This window comes from Chrysemys picta, chromosome 3, assembly GCF_011386835.1.
Source record: "Chrysemys picta bellii isolate R12L10 chromosome 3, ASM1138683v2, whole genome shotgun sequence".
Classification (NCBI taxonomy): Eukaryota; Metazoa; Chordata; order Testudines; family Emydidae; genus Chrysemys; species Chrysemys picta.
This window is the reverse complement of record NC_088793.1, coordinates 77991779-78006177: the sequence shown is the minus strand read 5'-3', so window position 1 is coordinate 78006177 and position 14399 is coordinate 77991779. Positions and strand designations below refer to the sequence as shown.

At 39.5% G+C, this 14399-nt stretch overlaps 1 protein-coding gene across 2 annotated transcripts in view; it reads left to right on the top strand.

The window, feature by feature from the left end:
- Positions 1-14399, top strand: part of ASCC3 (activating signal cointegrator 1 complex subunit 3) — a 495794-nt gene that overhangs the window by 275824 nt on the left and 205571 nt on the right. The window contains exon 15 of one of the 2 annotated variants that reach the window (XM_065588249.1): positions 8053-8247. The exons of the other annotated variant lie outside the window; for it this stretch is intronic. Within the exon in view, the coding sequence (XP_065444321.1) occupies positions 8053-8175 (123 nt within the window). The 3' untranslated portion in view covers positions 8176-8247. Of the gene's footprint in view, positions 1-8052; positions 8248-14399 lie in introns of those variants that run through there. 2 annotated transcript variants of the gene reach the window in all.

The following is a 14399-nucleotide window of genomic DNA, read 5'->3' as shown; positions in this document are numbered from 1 at the left end:
ATCCCAAAGAAATCTTTTGAAAAAAGGGAAAACGTTTCCTAAAATATAATAAATAAAACTTAGGCAAAAGACGTTAAAAGTTTTTGTAAACTTTCTCATGCATTTAAATAATGACCTTGTTTCTATGTCAAGATAGTGTTTTCCTAAATGATTGTTAATTTATTATATATATATGATACTTACATTTTTGGTGATATAGTCTTAGATCTAGTTGTTAGAATAATATTTAAGTTGTGTGAGTTTTCCCTTAGGAAATAACTTCCCTCTGCCATCCAACGTTAAATATCTGAAAATGAGGGACATGTTCATTAATTATATTTTTACATGTTTGATATACATGTAAGTTAACCTCTGCCACTGAGATTATTCATAGCCCCCCGGTGGAGTGGAAATTTTGTGTTTTAGGCTCTATGCCAGGGGTAGGCAACCTATGGCACGTGTGCCGAAGGCAGCACGCAAGCTGATTTTTCAGTGGCACTCACACTGCCCGGGTCCTGGCCACTGGTCTTGGGGGCTCTGCATTTTAATTTAATTTTAAATGAAGCTTCTAAACATTTTGAAACCTTATTTACTTTACATACAACAATAGTTTAGTTATATATTATAGACTTCTAGAAAGAGACCTTCTAAAAATGTTAAAATGTATTACTGGCACGCGAAACCTTAAATTAGAGTGAATAAATGAAGACTCGGCACATCACTTCTGAAAGGCTGCCGACCCCTGCTCTGTGCCATAGTTCCATTTAAATAACTATCTTTCTTTGAAGTGTCCTTTGAAAATTACTTTATATTGTGTTGAAGGATATATGGAGAGTTTTGTTCCAACCAGTAATTTTTAATGGTACTAAGGTGTTGTGGGTGTTCCATTCATATTTCTGAACGGCCAAGAATATCTTTACATAGAATCTGTACTGGATTTTTTTTTAGTATGTTGTTGTTTACTGCCAGATTTGTAAGCGAGAACTATTTTATCCATAAAAGTTGACAGCATTATAAACAGACATGCTGAATATATTTCACAAAGTGAAATATGTAACACACTACAAAATTTAATTTGTGTTCCTAAGGGTTTGCTAATATGCACAGAAGTTTAGAAATTAGTCCCAACTTTGAACTTTGTTTCCTGAACTATTTAAACTAGAAAATTGTTCACTTGAAATTACTTAAGCCAAAAATGTATTTATCATGTATATATTGCTAAAAATTTATATTAATAGGCAGATTTGTACTTTCATAATTTCCTGTCTGTGACCGGTTTTCTCTGTAACACCCCAAACTGATCTTGTGCTTTCTGTGGTTAGATTTGTACAGCAAAAGTCCTTTAGGAAATGTGAGGGGATAACTAGAATGGGGTTTTTTTATGTTAAATTTTTAAAATATATTTAATAGATTATTTGCTTATGAAAGGTGACAGATTGACAGCATTTGAAAATGGAGTTCATCAAACTGGACAGACAACAGATTAAAATGACTATTTATAGTGTTTAATCTACAAATATACTACATTAAAAGAACTACAAAAACTACATTAAAAGAACATTATTAAGGTTGCAAAGTCAAGCACTCAGAAGTTAGGAAATTCCAAAATTAAGGAATAAGCTTGCCTGTGCAACCTTGGTGTGCCCCCTGGTGCATCTGTATTATGATACAGTCTTTAATTACATAATCATATTATATTGTTTCCACAGGACTCCCTGCTTTCCCTCATCACGTCTCATGTCCTTGTCAGATCTCTCTTCCCTCTCCCCAGACTAATTCCTAGTCCCATTCTCCTTGCCCAAACAGTTCCAGCCTCCCCTCCCCCTTTTAGCTCCCAGTTCCAGTCTCTTCAACTCACCATTCCCTAGTTTCTCTTCCCCTCCAGGCTCCCCACAGCCCTTGGTCACCATTAGTAGGGTTGCCAGGCGTCTGGTTTTTGACTGGAATGCCTGGTTGAAAAGGGACCCTGGTGGCTCCAGTCAGCACAGCTGACCGGGTCACTAAAAGTCTAGTTGCCCTCAATGGGGCAGGCAGACTCCATGCCCGGCTCCACGGAGCTCCTGAAAGTGGTGGCATGTCCATCTGGCTCCTAGGCAGAAGGGTGGCCAGGGGGGCTCTGCGCACTGCCCCAGCCCACAGGCACCACCTTGAGTGCCAGGTCCACAGTCTCCATTGGCCGGGAACCACAGCCAATGGGAGCTGCAGGGGTGACACCTGCGGACAGGGGCAGTGCACAGAGCCACCTGGCTGCCCCTCCGCTTAGGAGCCAGCGGGACATGCCAGTCACTTTCCGGGAGCTGCCACAACCAAGAGCTCGCACCCCAAACTCCCTCCTGCGCCCCAACCTCCTGCCCCAGCTCGGAACCCCCTCCAGTACTCAAACTCCCTCCCAGAGCCCGCACCCCCTCCCACACCCCAAACCCCTGCCCCAGCCCAGAGTCTCCTCCCACACCCTGAACCCCTCATTTCTTGCCCCACCCTAGAGCTCACACCACCGGCCGCAGCTCTCATCCCCTTCTGCACCCCAAACCCCTCATCTCCAGCCCCACTCCGGAGCTATCATCCCCTCCCTCACTCCAACCCCCTGTCCGAGCCTGGTGAAAATGCGTGAGTGAGCGAGGGTGGGGAGGAGTAAATGACGGAAGGAGGAGGGATGGAGTGAGTGGGGGGCGACAGCCTCAGGGAAGGGATTGGGGCAAGGGTGTTCAGTTGTCTGCAATTAGAAAGGTGGGAACTCTACTCACCAGATTCCTTGTCCCAATTTACTTCTCCCCACCCCCATCCAATCTGGCTTTTGCTCCCTTTACATTCGAATCAGCTGGCTTCTTTCTCCTCCTCCACACTGCCTAGGGCATGAGCAGGAGGGTCACTGAAAGCACAGGAGAGACAGGTCCCTGCTCTCAGTTCCAGGGGCCAGTCCCAGCCCAGTTTCAAGCAATGGTTACAGGGAAAGTCCAGCTTTTCTCCCCTCTAGGCCTAGGCCGGAGGGATCATGTTCAGTTGCTCTGTTGGGATGGCACGTATGCAATCTGGTCTGCATTAGGGACTTAAAGGAGCTGAAGCCTGTGTGATGCCAGTCCTCTTGGCTGACACACTAAAGTTTGAACGAGGGACCTCCAGAGCCAAACTGATGAGCTGCTACAAATTGAGCTAACAAGACAAGATTCTGTAGCTTGGGGCTGTAACAACTCATATCCTGTGTGGATCAGCACGTGCTCACCAGTGGTTACACACTCGTTTGGTCTCTGGGGATGGTGTATGCACAGTATGCAGCACTAGGAATTACAAGAGGTACGAGCATGCTCAGTCAGGACAGAATCATCAGAAACCTTAGCTAATATTGAAGTCTCTGCTGCGAATATGCGAACTGTGATTTTTTTTCAAAGCCTTATAACTGGGCCAAATTTTGGCAGGTTTTCACAGGGACAACAACAGGCACATGCCTTACACAAAAGCCACCCCCTCTGCCAAATTTCTGGCCCCTGCTCCAAAGCATGGAGGTGCTAAAGCTGTTCAGAGTAAAGGTCACCAGAATTTTTTTTTAACATGGACAAAACATATTTTCCCCTTGTATAATAGAGTATAGCTTGTATAGTTCAGGACATGCAACTTTATTGTGAATGGAAGTTGGAAGATAATTTGTCAGGTTGAGGCATGCTCTATTCATTTGGCTGAAAATGCTCACTTGTGCACCCAATTCTGTAGCAATTTTTTCAGTGAAAATCATTGCTCTGTATTAGACCTCCCTCTGCCTCCTTATTGTATAACCTGCTTCCTTTTTCAGTGATTAATATAGGAAAGTTAGAGACTAAACAATTGGGGTTTTTTTATTTGGAATATGTAGTAGTGCAGATGGAGTCAATTGAGCTTGTACAGTCTGTTAAGGTGACCCCATGATATAAATTAACAGTGGTAGATTTAGATCAAAACATTTGTGAATGCTGATTAGAGTTAGGTGGTTGGTGTAGTGTCTGAAATAGCTCCTTCTGTTCTCTCAGGGTATTTATCCATCATACTTAAATACAGAAGACACTGAAATAATTTGTGATAGCAAGTCCTCCTGCTGTTTCACTGTTTAGTTGTTCAATATGCATTTGTTTGGACTGAAACCAAACATCTGTTTTAAATCAAAACTTGAATTGTTTGAGGATTGCAGCCCCAAATCTTTATCTGTGCAAAAAGATTGTAGATAAGCTGATTTTGTTTTAAAAGATTTATATGAAAGTGCTTGTACATGAATTCGTTAATTTTTGTAATAAAGCAAAAAAATGTTCTTCATAGTGATTAAAAATCTTGGAAGTCCTTTTGTGATGTTTCATATAACCCTCTTATTTCATTGACTCTAAGGCAGCATTGTTGTAGTAAGGAAAATATTTCTTTCTCTTGTCTTTTCTCTGAAGGCTTATAGGAACTGTACAATACAAAAAGTAATTGGTAAAATATATGAGTCGTATTATGAAGATTCATTTTACATATTGTAGTTTAACAAGACACTGTGGCTTTCATTTTACTACCTCAGCTTTTTGAGAAGGTAAATTAATAAAACAAATACCAAAATATGAAAGGAACTTTATCAAAATTCAGCTATTTTATTTTGGTGCTCAGTAAATTTCAATGGATGAGGCTGGGAATTCTCGGAAGTATGTAAAAACCTGTCACACAGTGACTATCATATTAAAGGTATTATTATCATCCTTGGAAATCTGTTTAAATATTTGCATGCAGTATTTCATTTTAAAGCTGTGTGATGAATACAGATTGTGACAGGAAGTGTCTAAACATGCAGAATAATATAAGTGGTCTAACAATATCAGGTGATTCTTTATTTTAGATAGTATTACCTACTATAAAAATGAGTAGCAGATTTGAAATATCTAAATTTTACTATTAAGTTTATTATTGTATGATAAACAGCACTGTTAAATTTAGGAAGGAATTAATTTGTGAATTCATACAAATATACAGTTGCTCTTTCAATTGTATGAATATGTCAAGACCCATCCTGCAACCATTACTCATGTAAATAATCCTTTCTCACATAAGTGTTTCCATTGAATTCATGTGAATAAGACCGGGTACTTAATGCAGATGTGGGCTGGTATGTTTCCAGATTATGAATATAATAAACAATAGCTGAAAAATGCAATGCATCACTTCTGCCATATTTTTGTGTGTGGCATTTACTGTAAAACATAAAGCAAAGCTTATTTATTTATTTAAGAAAACATACTGTAATTAGATAAATGGTTTAATAAAATATTCACGAACTTTATAATGTCTGTAACTAATAATCAAATTAGTGAACACATTTTATGCTGTCCGAGATTCAAGTTCATTTCCATAATTGGCTCTTCTTTCTACTTATGCATATTAGTTTTTATTAGTAGACGAACAAGAATAGTACACATTTTTAATCTAATTTTAGGAAACTAAAATGTAAACCTTATGCAGATTTTTAGGTATAGGTGTTTCAGCTCATTGCCTTCATCTTCTTGGAATGGTCATTCCCACTGTTTGATGTACAACTTGTAGAAGAATTTGGAAATATATGTTAGTAAAACCATGTATGTTTTCCTTTCTCCAGTTGTTAAAAGAGGTGTTTTCAGAACCCACAGAACACGTTTTACTGCCCTGTCATATTTGTTCTTCAGTAAATATAACTTGGATGTAGACGTAGCCATAGAATACAGTATAAACCACTGGTGTCAGCATGTAGGGTATGTGTAGCAACACACCACAGTGAAAAGCAAGCTGTGTCCATCCTGTGGTGTGTAGCTACACGTGAGTGAAAGGCTTCAGCAGCTCCGCACTATCAAGTTTTCCCTGATGCAATGAAAGTCTCCAGCAACAGTGAGTTGGTGGAGCCTTTCCTCATTGCTGAAGTCTTTCCCTGCAATGGGAAGTGAGGGAGGGAGGCAGCGGGATACTGCACTGCTAAAAATAGCAGTGTAGACAGGGGGTACGTCTATACTTACCTCCGGGTCCTGCGGTAAGCAATCTATCTTCTGGGATCTATTTATCGCGTCTTGTCTAGATGCGATAAATCGATCCCGGATCGATCCCGGAAGTGCTCGCCGTCGACGCCGGTACTCCTGCTCCGCGAGAGGAGTACGCGGAGTCGATGGGGGAGCCTGCCTGCCGCGTGTGGACCCGCGGTAAGTTCGAACTAAGATACTTCGACTTCAGCTACGTTATTCACGTAGCTGAAGTTGCGTATCTTAGTTCGAAGTGGGGGGTTAGTGTGGACCAGCCCAGGGACTTACTGCATGGGTGAGTTAAGAGCCATTTAGAACATGTAGTCTGGTACATAACCACATACTTCAGGAATGTCTTTACTAGCCTAAGTTATACCTAGTGGATCTATGCCGCTATTTAAACCCATTCTAGGAGGGCTACCTATGTGTATATGCTACATGCTGCTGGAAGAGGCATGCAGTATAGAAGAACATAAGAATGTCCATACTGGGTCAGACCAATGGTCCATCTAGCCTAGTATCCTGTCTTCCGACAATGGACAATGCCAGGTGCCCCAGAGGGAATGAACAGAACAGGTAATCATTAAGTGATCCATACTCTCTCTCACATCCCCAGATTCCTTTTTTAATTTAAAAAAAAAAAAAGTGTGTCATATTAGCTATCCTCCAGTCATTTGGTACAGAAGCTGATTTAAATGGTTACAAACCACACAGTGAGTAGTTCTGCAATTTCACATTTGAGTTCCTTCAGAACTCTTGGGTGAAAACCATCTGACTCTGGTGACTTACTGCTGTTTAATTTATCAATTTGTTTAAAAACCTCCTCTAATGACACCTCAATCTGGAACAGTTCCTCAGATCTGTCACCTAAAAAGAAAGGCTCAGGTTTGGGAATCTCCCTCTCATCCTCAGTTGTGAAGACCGATGCAAAGAATTCATTTAGTTTCTCCGCAATGGCCTTATCATCCTTGAGTGCTCCTTTCTGTTAAGCTTGAATAGCATTATACAAAGCCATTGCTAGCTGTACGGTAATACATTTGTTATGCCACGGTGTGCACATTTAATTGTTAGCACTGACCACAATCGCAGTTTTGCTTTTGCTCTTATTACAATGGATTGTTGGTCCTGTTTGAATCAATGCCTTACTGTTTTTAATATTTAGTGAGAGTTACATGTTGATTCTTTTTATCGGTACGTGTGCTTGTATGGCAGAAGGGGGGTGGGGTATAAACTACTACAGACACAGAGACGGGGGGGCGTCTGTGATCAAGTGAGTTTGAAAACCACTGATTTATAGGATTCAACTTGTTAGAGAAATGGGAAGGAAGAAGGTGGAGAGGAAAATAAAAATAGATTTTCTTCTTAAACCTCATTTGAATTTAAAGAGTTCTCAGATAGAAAAATTTTCAAGAAATACACTGAGAACTGAGTGTTTGTTAACTTAAAACAGAAGTAATACCCGCATCACTCATCTTCCAGTCTGGACCAAATAGGCATAGGTGAACCTTACTAAAGGATACCAACCGAGCCGGAATAAGTAGAGTCTATAGCATTTTGTACCCTTTGCCCTCCCCACCCTTTAAAACGCAAAAGCAGTCCCACTAATTCACTTAATTATCTCTCAAATGTTTTTAAATGATTAAGAAATGAATTTTTAGAGACCATTCATAAAATATTTTATATATGCCCATTTGTTTGACATATAATTATTTCCGTGCAAATTCTCATTTTATTTTTATTTTATTAATAACATCCAGCATTTGATGTTATTTAAAAACGATAAAATAAAATGGATTTGTATCCAGATACATTAGGCTGTATTAAATCTCAAATGTACAATGAATATTTGAAATTCCATATTTGTTTTATAATTATTACGATTTTCTTTTTAGTTTAGAAATTAAGGTATTTTAAAGTTCTTGCAGTCAAAATGGAAGTTAAGAGTATTTGACTTAAACATAACCCAGTAAAGACAGATGTTAGGTAATGAAGAAGGGGAACAAAGCTCTGACTTCACCAATGATCTGAAGCACGAAGCCATAGATCATCAAGTTGGTGGGAAATCCTGGAGTCATGCTGAAATCTTTTCTTGTTATAGACATGCAGTGCCACAATAGCAAGGAATTCTTCTTCAACTGCTTGTCCCAATGGGTATTCACTGTGGGTGTACATGCACTCCGGGTGCCCAACTTCGGAAATTCTTCAGCAGCAGTATCCTTAAATGGTTTAGTGAAAATCAGTATACTATCCCAAAAGATAGGAGATTTCTGTCAATAAAGCTGTCAGATGAATAAAAAAATATCATTTTTAGAGACTTTATGATGAAATTATACTATGAGAGCAAATCCCATTTGAAAACTTAGCATTAGCCATTCTGTTTTATGAAAGGAGATTACTGCTCTTACCACATGATCCAAATATTTCTATCTTCTTTTCTGGGTAACTTTAGAGTTAAGGGGCTGTTGAACTTTGTTGAATCTTGACATTTGTTATAAATATATTCCATTTAATACCTACTATTTTTCTAAGGCACTTGCTTTTGTATGTATTTAGACATCTGTGCATACCTTTGGTGGGTTTCCAGCTTTCTCATCCATATGTTAAAATGAAAATAACATTCAGTTGAAGATTCATAGTTTGGTCTTTAAATTGTAGATTTTCAATGACCAGATCTTATTTAAGCTAGTAAATGCAGCTGCTGCCGTGCCAGTTCGTGACATTGTGCTCACCGCAACTGAATGTGGTTGGTCTTTCTGGGTGACAGAAAAAAAAGGGGTTGGGACTCTTTTAGGGGGTCCCTACTGCATTTGGGTTATGAGTGAAGGGAATGGGGTACTTACCAGAGCAGAGTTGAGGGGGGAACAGGAAGTGGTTGGACCACGTGGGTGGGAAATTGGCAGACCTCATTTGTCTTACATAGAGCTGTGCAAATTTATACTGTTAGAGAAGTTGGCTTTATATGGTCACATTGCTCAACAAGGTCTGCAGTTGGTTAATGCTAAATTAGGAAATGTTGTGGTGAGGTTCTCTCACCCTTGGAATGTTCGCTTGCACTTCATGTTGCTTTCTGCAGGCTGCCTGCCTCTGACTCTAGATCTTCTGTAGCTCAGTTCTCCAGCCAAGCCACCAAGTTCAAACCTCTTCTGGAATATCACAGACAAGACCAAATGAATCTGGATACTTCTCCTGCCCCTTTGGGCTACTGAAGCCCTTTCCTCATACTTACACCAACCCTATCTTGGGGCTTCCCCTGCGGGAGCCTACACTCCCCCTGTAGTGTGCTACCCACATTATCTCAAGCTGTTACTCTAACACTAGGCTTCTCTCAGCCAGAGACCTGTCTCTTCTGGAATCTCTCCCTCAACTGAGTTTCTTAAGGTTTAGTTCCGCTGCCTCTGGCAGGGAGCCAGTTAGCTACCACTCTCCCCAGGTGCAAAGTATGACTAATTAGGTGCATTTTCTATCTTTCCAGGTGGTAGGGGGTAAGCCCCATCACAGATGTTTATATTTCAACAAATTGCAATTTAGTACGTTAAAGATATTAATCTAATTACTACCTGATAGCAGCAGTGTGCTGTATAAGTTAGAACCAATCTGTTAACAAACAGCAAGTCTTTACTAAGAGGAAATAATATTTTCCTCAATGACAATTTGCCTCTGAAGTTACTCAGTTGTTCCTTCATTAGTAAAAATTGAATGACATTTTCACTGCCCTGGGAGACAAAGGAGGAAGAAAAGAAGCTTTGGTGTGCTGAAGTATGGGGAAAACTTCTATTTTTGCTCTTGTATTTAAAGTTTTAACTAACACTTACGAAAATAATAAAACATATATCATAGCACAATATATGCGCAAAACAATGTGTCAAAGACTTCACTCAAATATAAACTTGTTCCGAAGTGCAAGAGTTTAATGCTTCTAGTAGCCTTAGTACATTTTCACCTCTGCACTTTGGTATTTTAAATGCCAAGTTTTAGCTGGATATGAAGTTGTAATGAATTCTGTCATTTCATAGTGGTTTTAAAAAAAGTGTTCTCTCTCAGGATGAGTGAAAATGGAAAATAAGGATTTTCTTTATAATCTTTTCACTTTGCTGAATGAGACAGAGTTAGCAACATACTTTTGGAAACTTAGAATTGTTTAATTTGAGGCTGAGTGAACAGATCAGCAAAGAAAAGCTCCAGCTTGATGATAATATATTTAATTGTTTGTTTTAAGAAGGGTTGTTTTTATTTTGCTTCGTAACTACTTATCTAAGTTTACTACTGTATATTCTATAATGTGCTATTGAAAAAAACATTTCAAAGCTGAATAAAAATCAAATACTTGCTGTGACAGAATATACCTGTGTCCACTAATTATCTTTGTATAAAGTTTGACTGGTGAGGTATCGTTTGAAAACTCATAATTTGCTAGTCATTATTGTCCTGGTAAAATAAGTGTGGCAGCATTGTAAGTAAAGTTATAAGATTCCACTGCATGGTGTTACTAAAACATGTTCTAAGTCTGGGGAGTGATCAAACCACTTCCTCAGAGACAAAGGGCAAGCTGATGCCTCAGCCAGTTGTAAACAAGGCTAAAGCGCCATTACCTGCTAAATGGCCATTTTGGGGGGCAGGAAAGGGGGTATGGGGAGGGGGGAGGGATAGCTCAATGGTTTGAGCATTGGCCTGCTAAACCCAGGGTTGTGAGTTCAATCCTTGAGGGGGCCACTTAGGGATCTGGGGCAAAATCAGTACTTGGTCCTGCTAGTGAAGGCAGGGGGCTGGACTCGATGACCTTGCAAGGTCCCTTCCAGTTCTAGGAGATAGGATATCTCCATTAATTATGGGTGAAAAATATACATTCCAGAGACTGCCTATTGCCATGCTCCAAGCTGAGGATGCTTCTCAAAGTTGGGAGAGGATTATAAAAAGAAGGGGCAGACACCCCAAGGGACCCCCTCCTCCTCACTCTGTCCATTGTTTCACTGCACCAGAAGGAACAAAGGAAGCAGGCATTAAACAGAAGAAGGGGTCCTGGCCTAAAAAGTGTGGCCAATAAGCCTGTTTGATAGACTGTGATGAGAAAAACTTTACTTTGAACTTGACATAGTTTAAGTTAGGCATTAGTTGCATTTTATCTTTATTTTTCTTGTAATTGTTTCTGATATTTATACCTCATGACTTTTATTCACTTAAAATCTATTCTTTTTAGTTAATAAACTTGTTTTATTGTTTTATCTCATCCAGTGTGTTTGAAATGAAGTATTTCAATCTGATAGCTTTCTTTGATAGGATAACGAGCCTTGTGGATAAGGGTGAAGCGGTGGATGTGGTATACCTAGACTTTAGTAAGGCTTTTGATACGGTCTCGCATGATATTCTTATCGATAAACTAGGCAAATACAAATTAGATGGGGCTACTATAAGGTGGGTGCATAACTGGCTGGATAACCGTACTCAGAGAGTTGTTATTAATGGTTCCCAATCCTGCTGGAAAGGCATAACGAGTGGGGTTCCGCAGGGGTCTGTTTTGGGACCGGCTCTGTTCAATATCTTCATCAACGACTTAGATATTGGCATAGAAAGTACGCTTATTAAGTTTGCGGATGATACCAAACTGGGAGGGATTGCAACTACTTTGGAGGACAGGGTCATAATTCAAAATGATCTGGACAAATTGGAGAAATGGTCTGAGTTAAACGGGATGAAGTTTAACAAAGACAAATGCAAAGTGCTCCACTTAGGAAGGAAAAATCAATTTCACACATACAGAATGGGAAAAGACTGTCTAGGAAGGAGTACGGCAGAAAGGGATCTAGGGGTTATAGTGGACCACAAGCTAAATATGAGTCAACAGTGTGATGCTGTTGCAAAAAAAGCAAACATGATTCTGGGATGCATTAACAGGTGTGTTGTGAGCAAGACACGAGAAGTCATTCTTCCGCTCTACTCTGCTCTGGTTAGGCCTCAGCTGGAGTATTGTGTCCAGTTCTGGGCGCCGCATTTTAAAAAAGATGTGGAGAAATTGGAAAGGGTCCAAAGAAGAGCAACAAGAATGATTAAAGGTCTTGAGAACATGACCTATGAAGGAAGGCTGAAAGAACTGGGTTTGTTTAGTTTGGAGAAGAGAAGACTGAGAGGGGACATGATAGCAGTTTTCAGGTATCTAAAAGGGTGTCATGAGGAGGAGGGAGAGAACTTGTTCACCTTAGCCTCTAAGGATAGAACCAGAAACAATGGGTTTAAACTGCAGCAAGGGAGGTCTAGGTTGGACATTAGGAAAAAGTTCCTAACTGTCAGGGTGGTTAAACACTGGAACAAATTGCCTAGGGAGGTTGTGGAATCTCCGTCTCTGGAGATATTTAAGAGTAGGTTAGATAAATGTCTATCAGGGATGGTCTAGACAATATTTGGTCCTGCCATGTGGGCAGGGGACTGGACTCGATGACCTCTCGAGGTCCCTTCCAGTCCTATAATCTATGATTCTATGATTCTATGATTTGAGAAGCTCCATTTGGTGTGGCAAGTTATGTGCATATCATTTCTATTAATTAAATGATGGACTTTATATAAGCTTGTGTTGTCCAGGAGAGGGCAAAGGCAGCACAGGACACACATTTATGGGGGACTGGGACTGGGGATGTGTTGGGGCCACCCTGCAGTATAACCAAGGCTGGTGAGAGCCAGACTGTAACCCAAGTGTGGCTGGAAGGCTGCATTTACACACAGACACTCAGCCTTCCAGCATGCAAGCCACACCCTATTTGAGTGGCCCAGGTGGGAGCTCCTTCAGCAGGCATTTTAAGGCACCCAAGATTGCAGGGCAAGGGTGACACAAATATTCATTAGTCTGTTTGGTACTCTGGTTATGTCAAAGTTGCTCATTGGTCCTTTATACTCCAATGCAATTTTATCCTTGTAGATTTTTTTTTAAGTAGTGCCTCTTATGAACTAGTATTTTCTCTGCTTTTCCACTCCTGGATCGGTGGCCAAGATCCTCAGTGACTAGGAATAATTAGGGTGCACATTTGCACTTTTTAAGGGGTATAATGTGTGCTTATTAAAGTCCCTTGTGCATAAAACTATATATGTTTAAAATAAACAAAGGATATGCTTAGCTTTTCAATAAAGGAATAATGACATATTTATGAGAAACATTTTTCATCTTAAATACAGTCTGTTACATATAGGAATTAAATAATTCTGTATAGACAAAACATTACCGCACCATTTATTTGTTTTTAGTTGAAACTAAGGGTATGTTTTTCACACCATTGTTTTCCTTTTCCAAAGAGAGAGGTACACAAAAGCTCCTTATCCTTTACATCTCCATGGGTGAACTTATGTGTCCGAAGCAATGTGTTTCTTCATCACATTAAAATAACCGTTGTAAGAATCTAATTCAAAACTCAAGTATGCCAATTTCAAAGTGGTTTTATTGGGAACTGCTTTTCCCGCTATATTCAAATAAATTTATAAAGCAATAATGCAGTATTTTAAATGTAAATTGCCCTGAGTTTTAATGTCCTAAATTTGTATTTTGTGTAAGATTTTAGTAGATAAAATACTATATAAATTTTCAGGGAGATCATCCAAAACATGTATGTTCTAAGAATCACATACAAACTGTTTGGGAAATTCAGAACAAAGCCATTGTTCTCTTTAACATATTATACTGTTCCTCTATAAATTAAGAAACAGCAAGGAGCTGCCCAAATAAGTAGCTTGATTTTCAGAGTTGCCGAGCATCCCCAACACTCATTGATTACAGTGAAAATTATGATGCTCAACATCTCTGCTAATCAGGCTACCCATTTAGCTGTGTGCATGATGATTTAGGTGCCCAATTTAAGCGTAGTCTTAGCTCACAACATATGGCACATACTTCCCCCCCCCCCCCCCCCGAGTCTTCTTCCTATGCTCAGGATTTTTACAATTAGGGAAAGAAATATTTCTTAAATATATACAATTGAGTAATTGGGCGATTAAAAATGTAGATTGATGTATATCTTATACTAGTCTGGCTTGTTTTCTTCATTCCTTAATATTAAGATGATGTTGTATCCAGTTTTAATAATCTACAGAAGTCAAACAAATATGGATTCTGTTATGATCATCTACTCTGACCTCCTACATACCACAGTGATTCTGTATCAAGCCCCAAAATTTCTGTTTGAACTAGACCACATTGTTAGGAAGACCCTGACTTGATTTAAAGACTTGAAGTAATGGAGAATCCACCACTTCCCTTGGTGAATTGTTTCAATGAGTAATTAACATCATTGTAAAAAAAGAATTGTATCTAACATCCAGTTTGAATTTGACCGCTTTAATTTCCACCCATTGGCTCTTGTTATGCCTTTTCGTGATACTTTAAAGAGCATTCTTTTTTCAGAAATCTTCTCCCCAAGTATGTGATCTCTTTTTTTTTAACCTTCTCTTTGCTATATTAATTGAGATGCT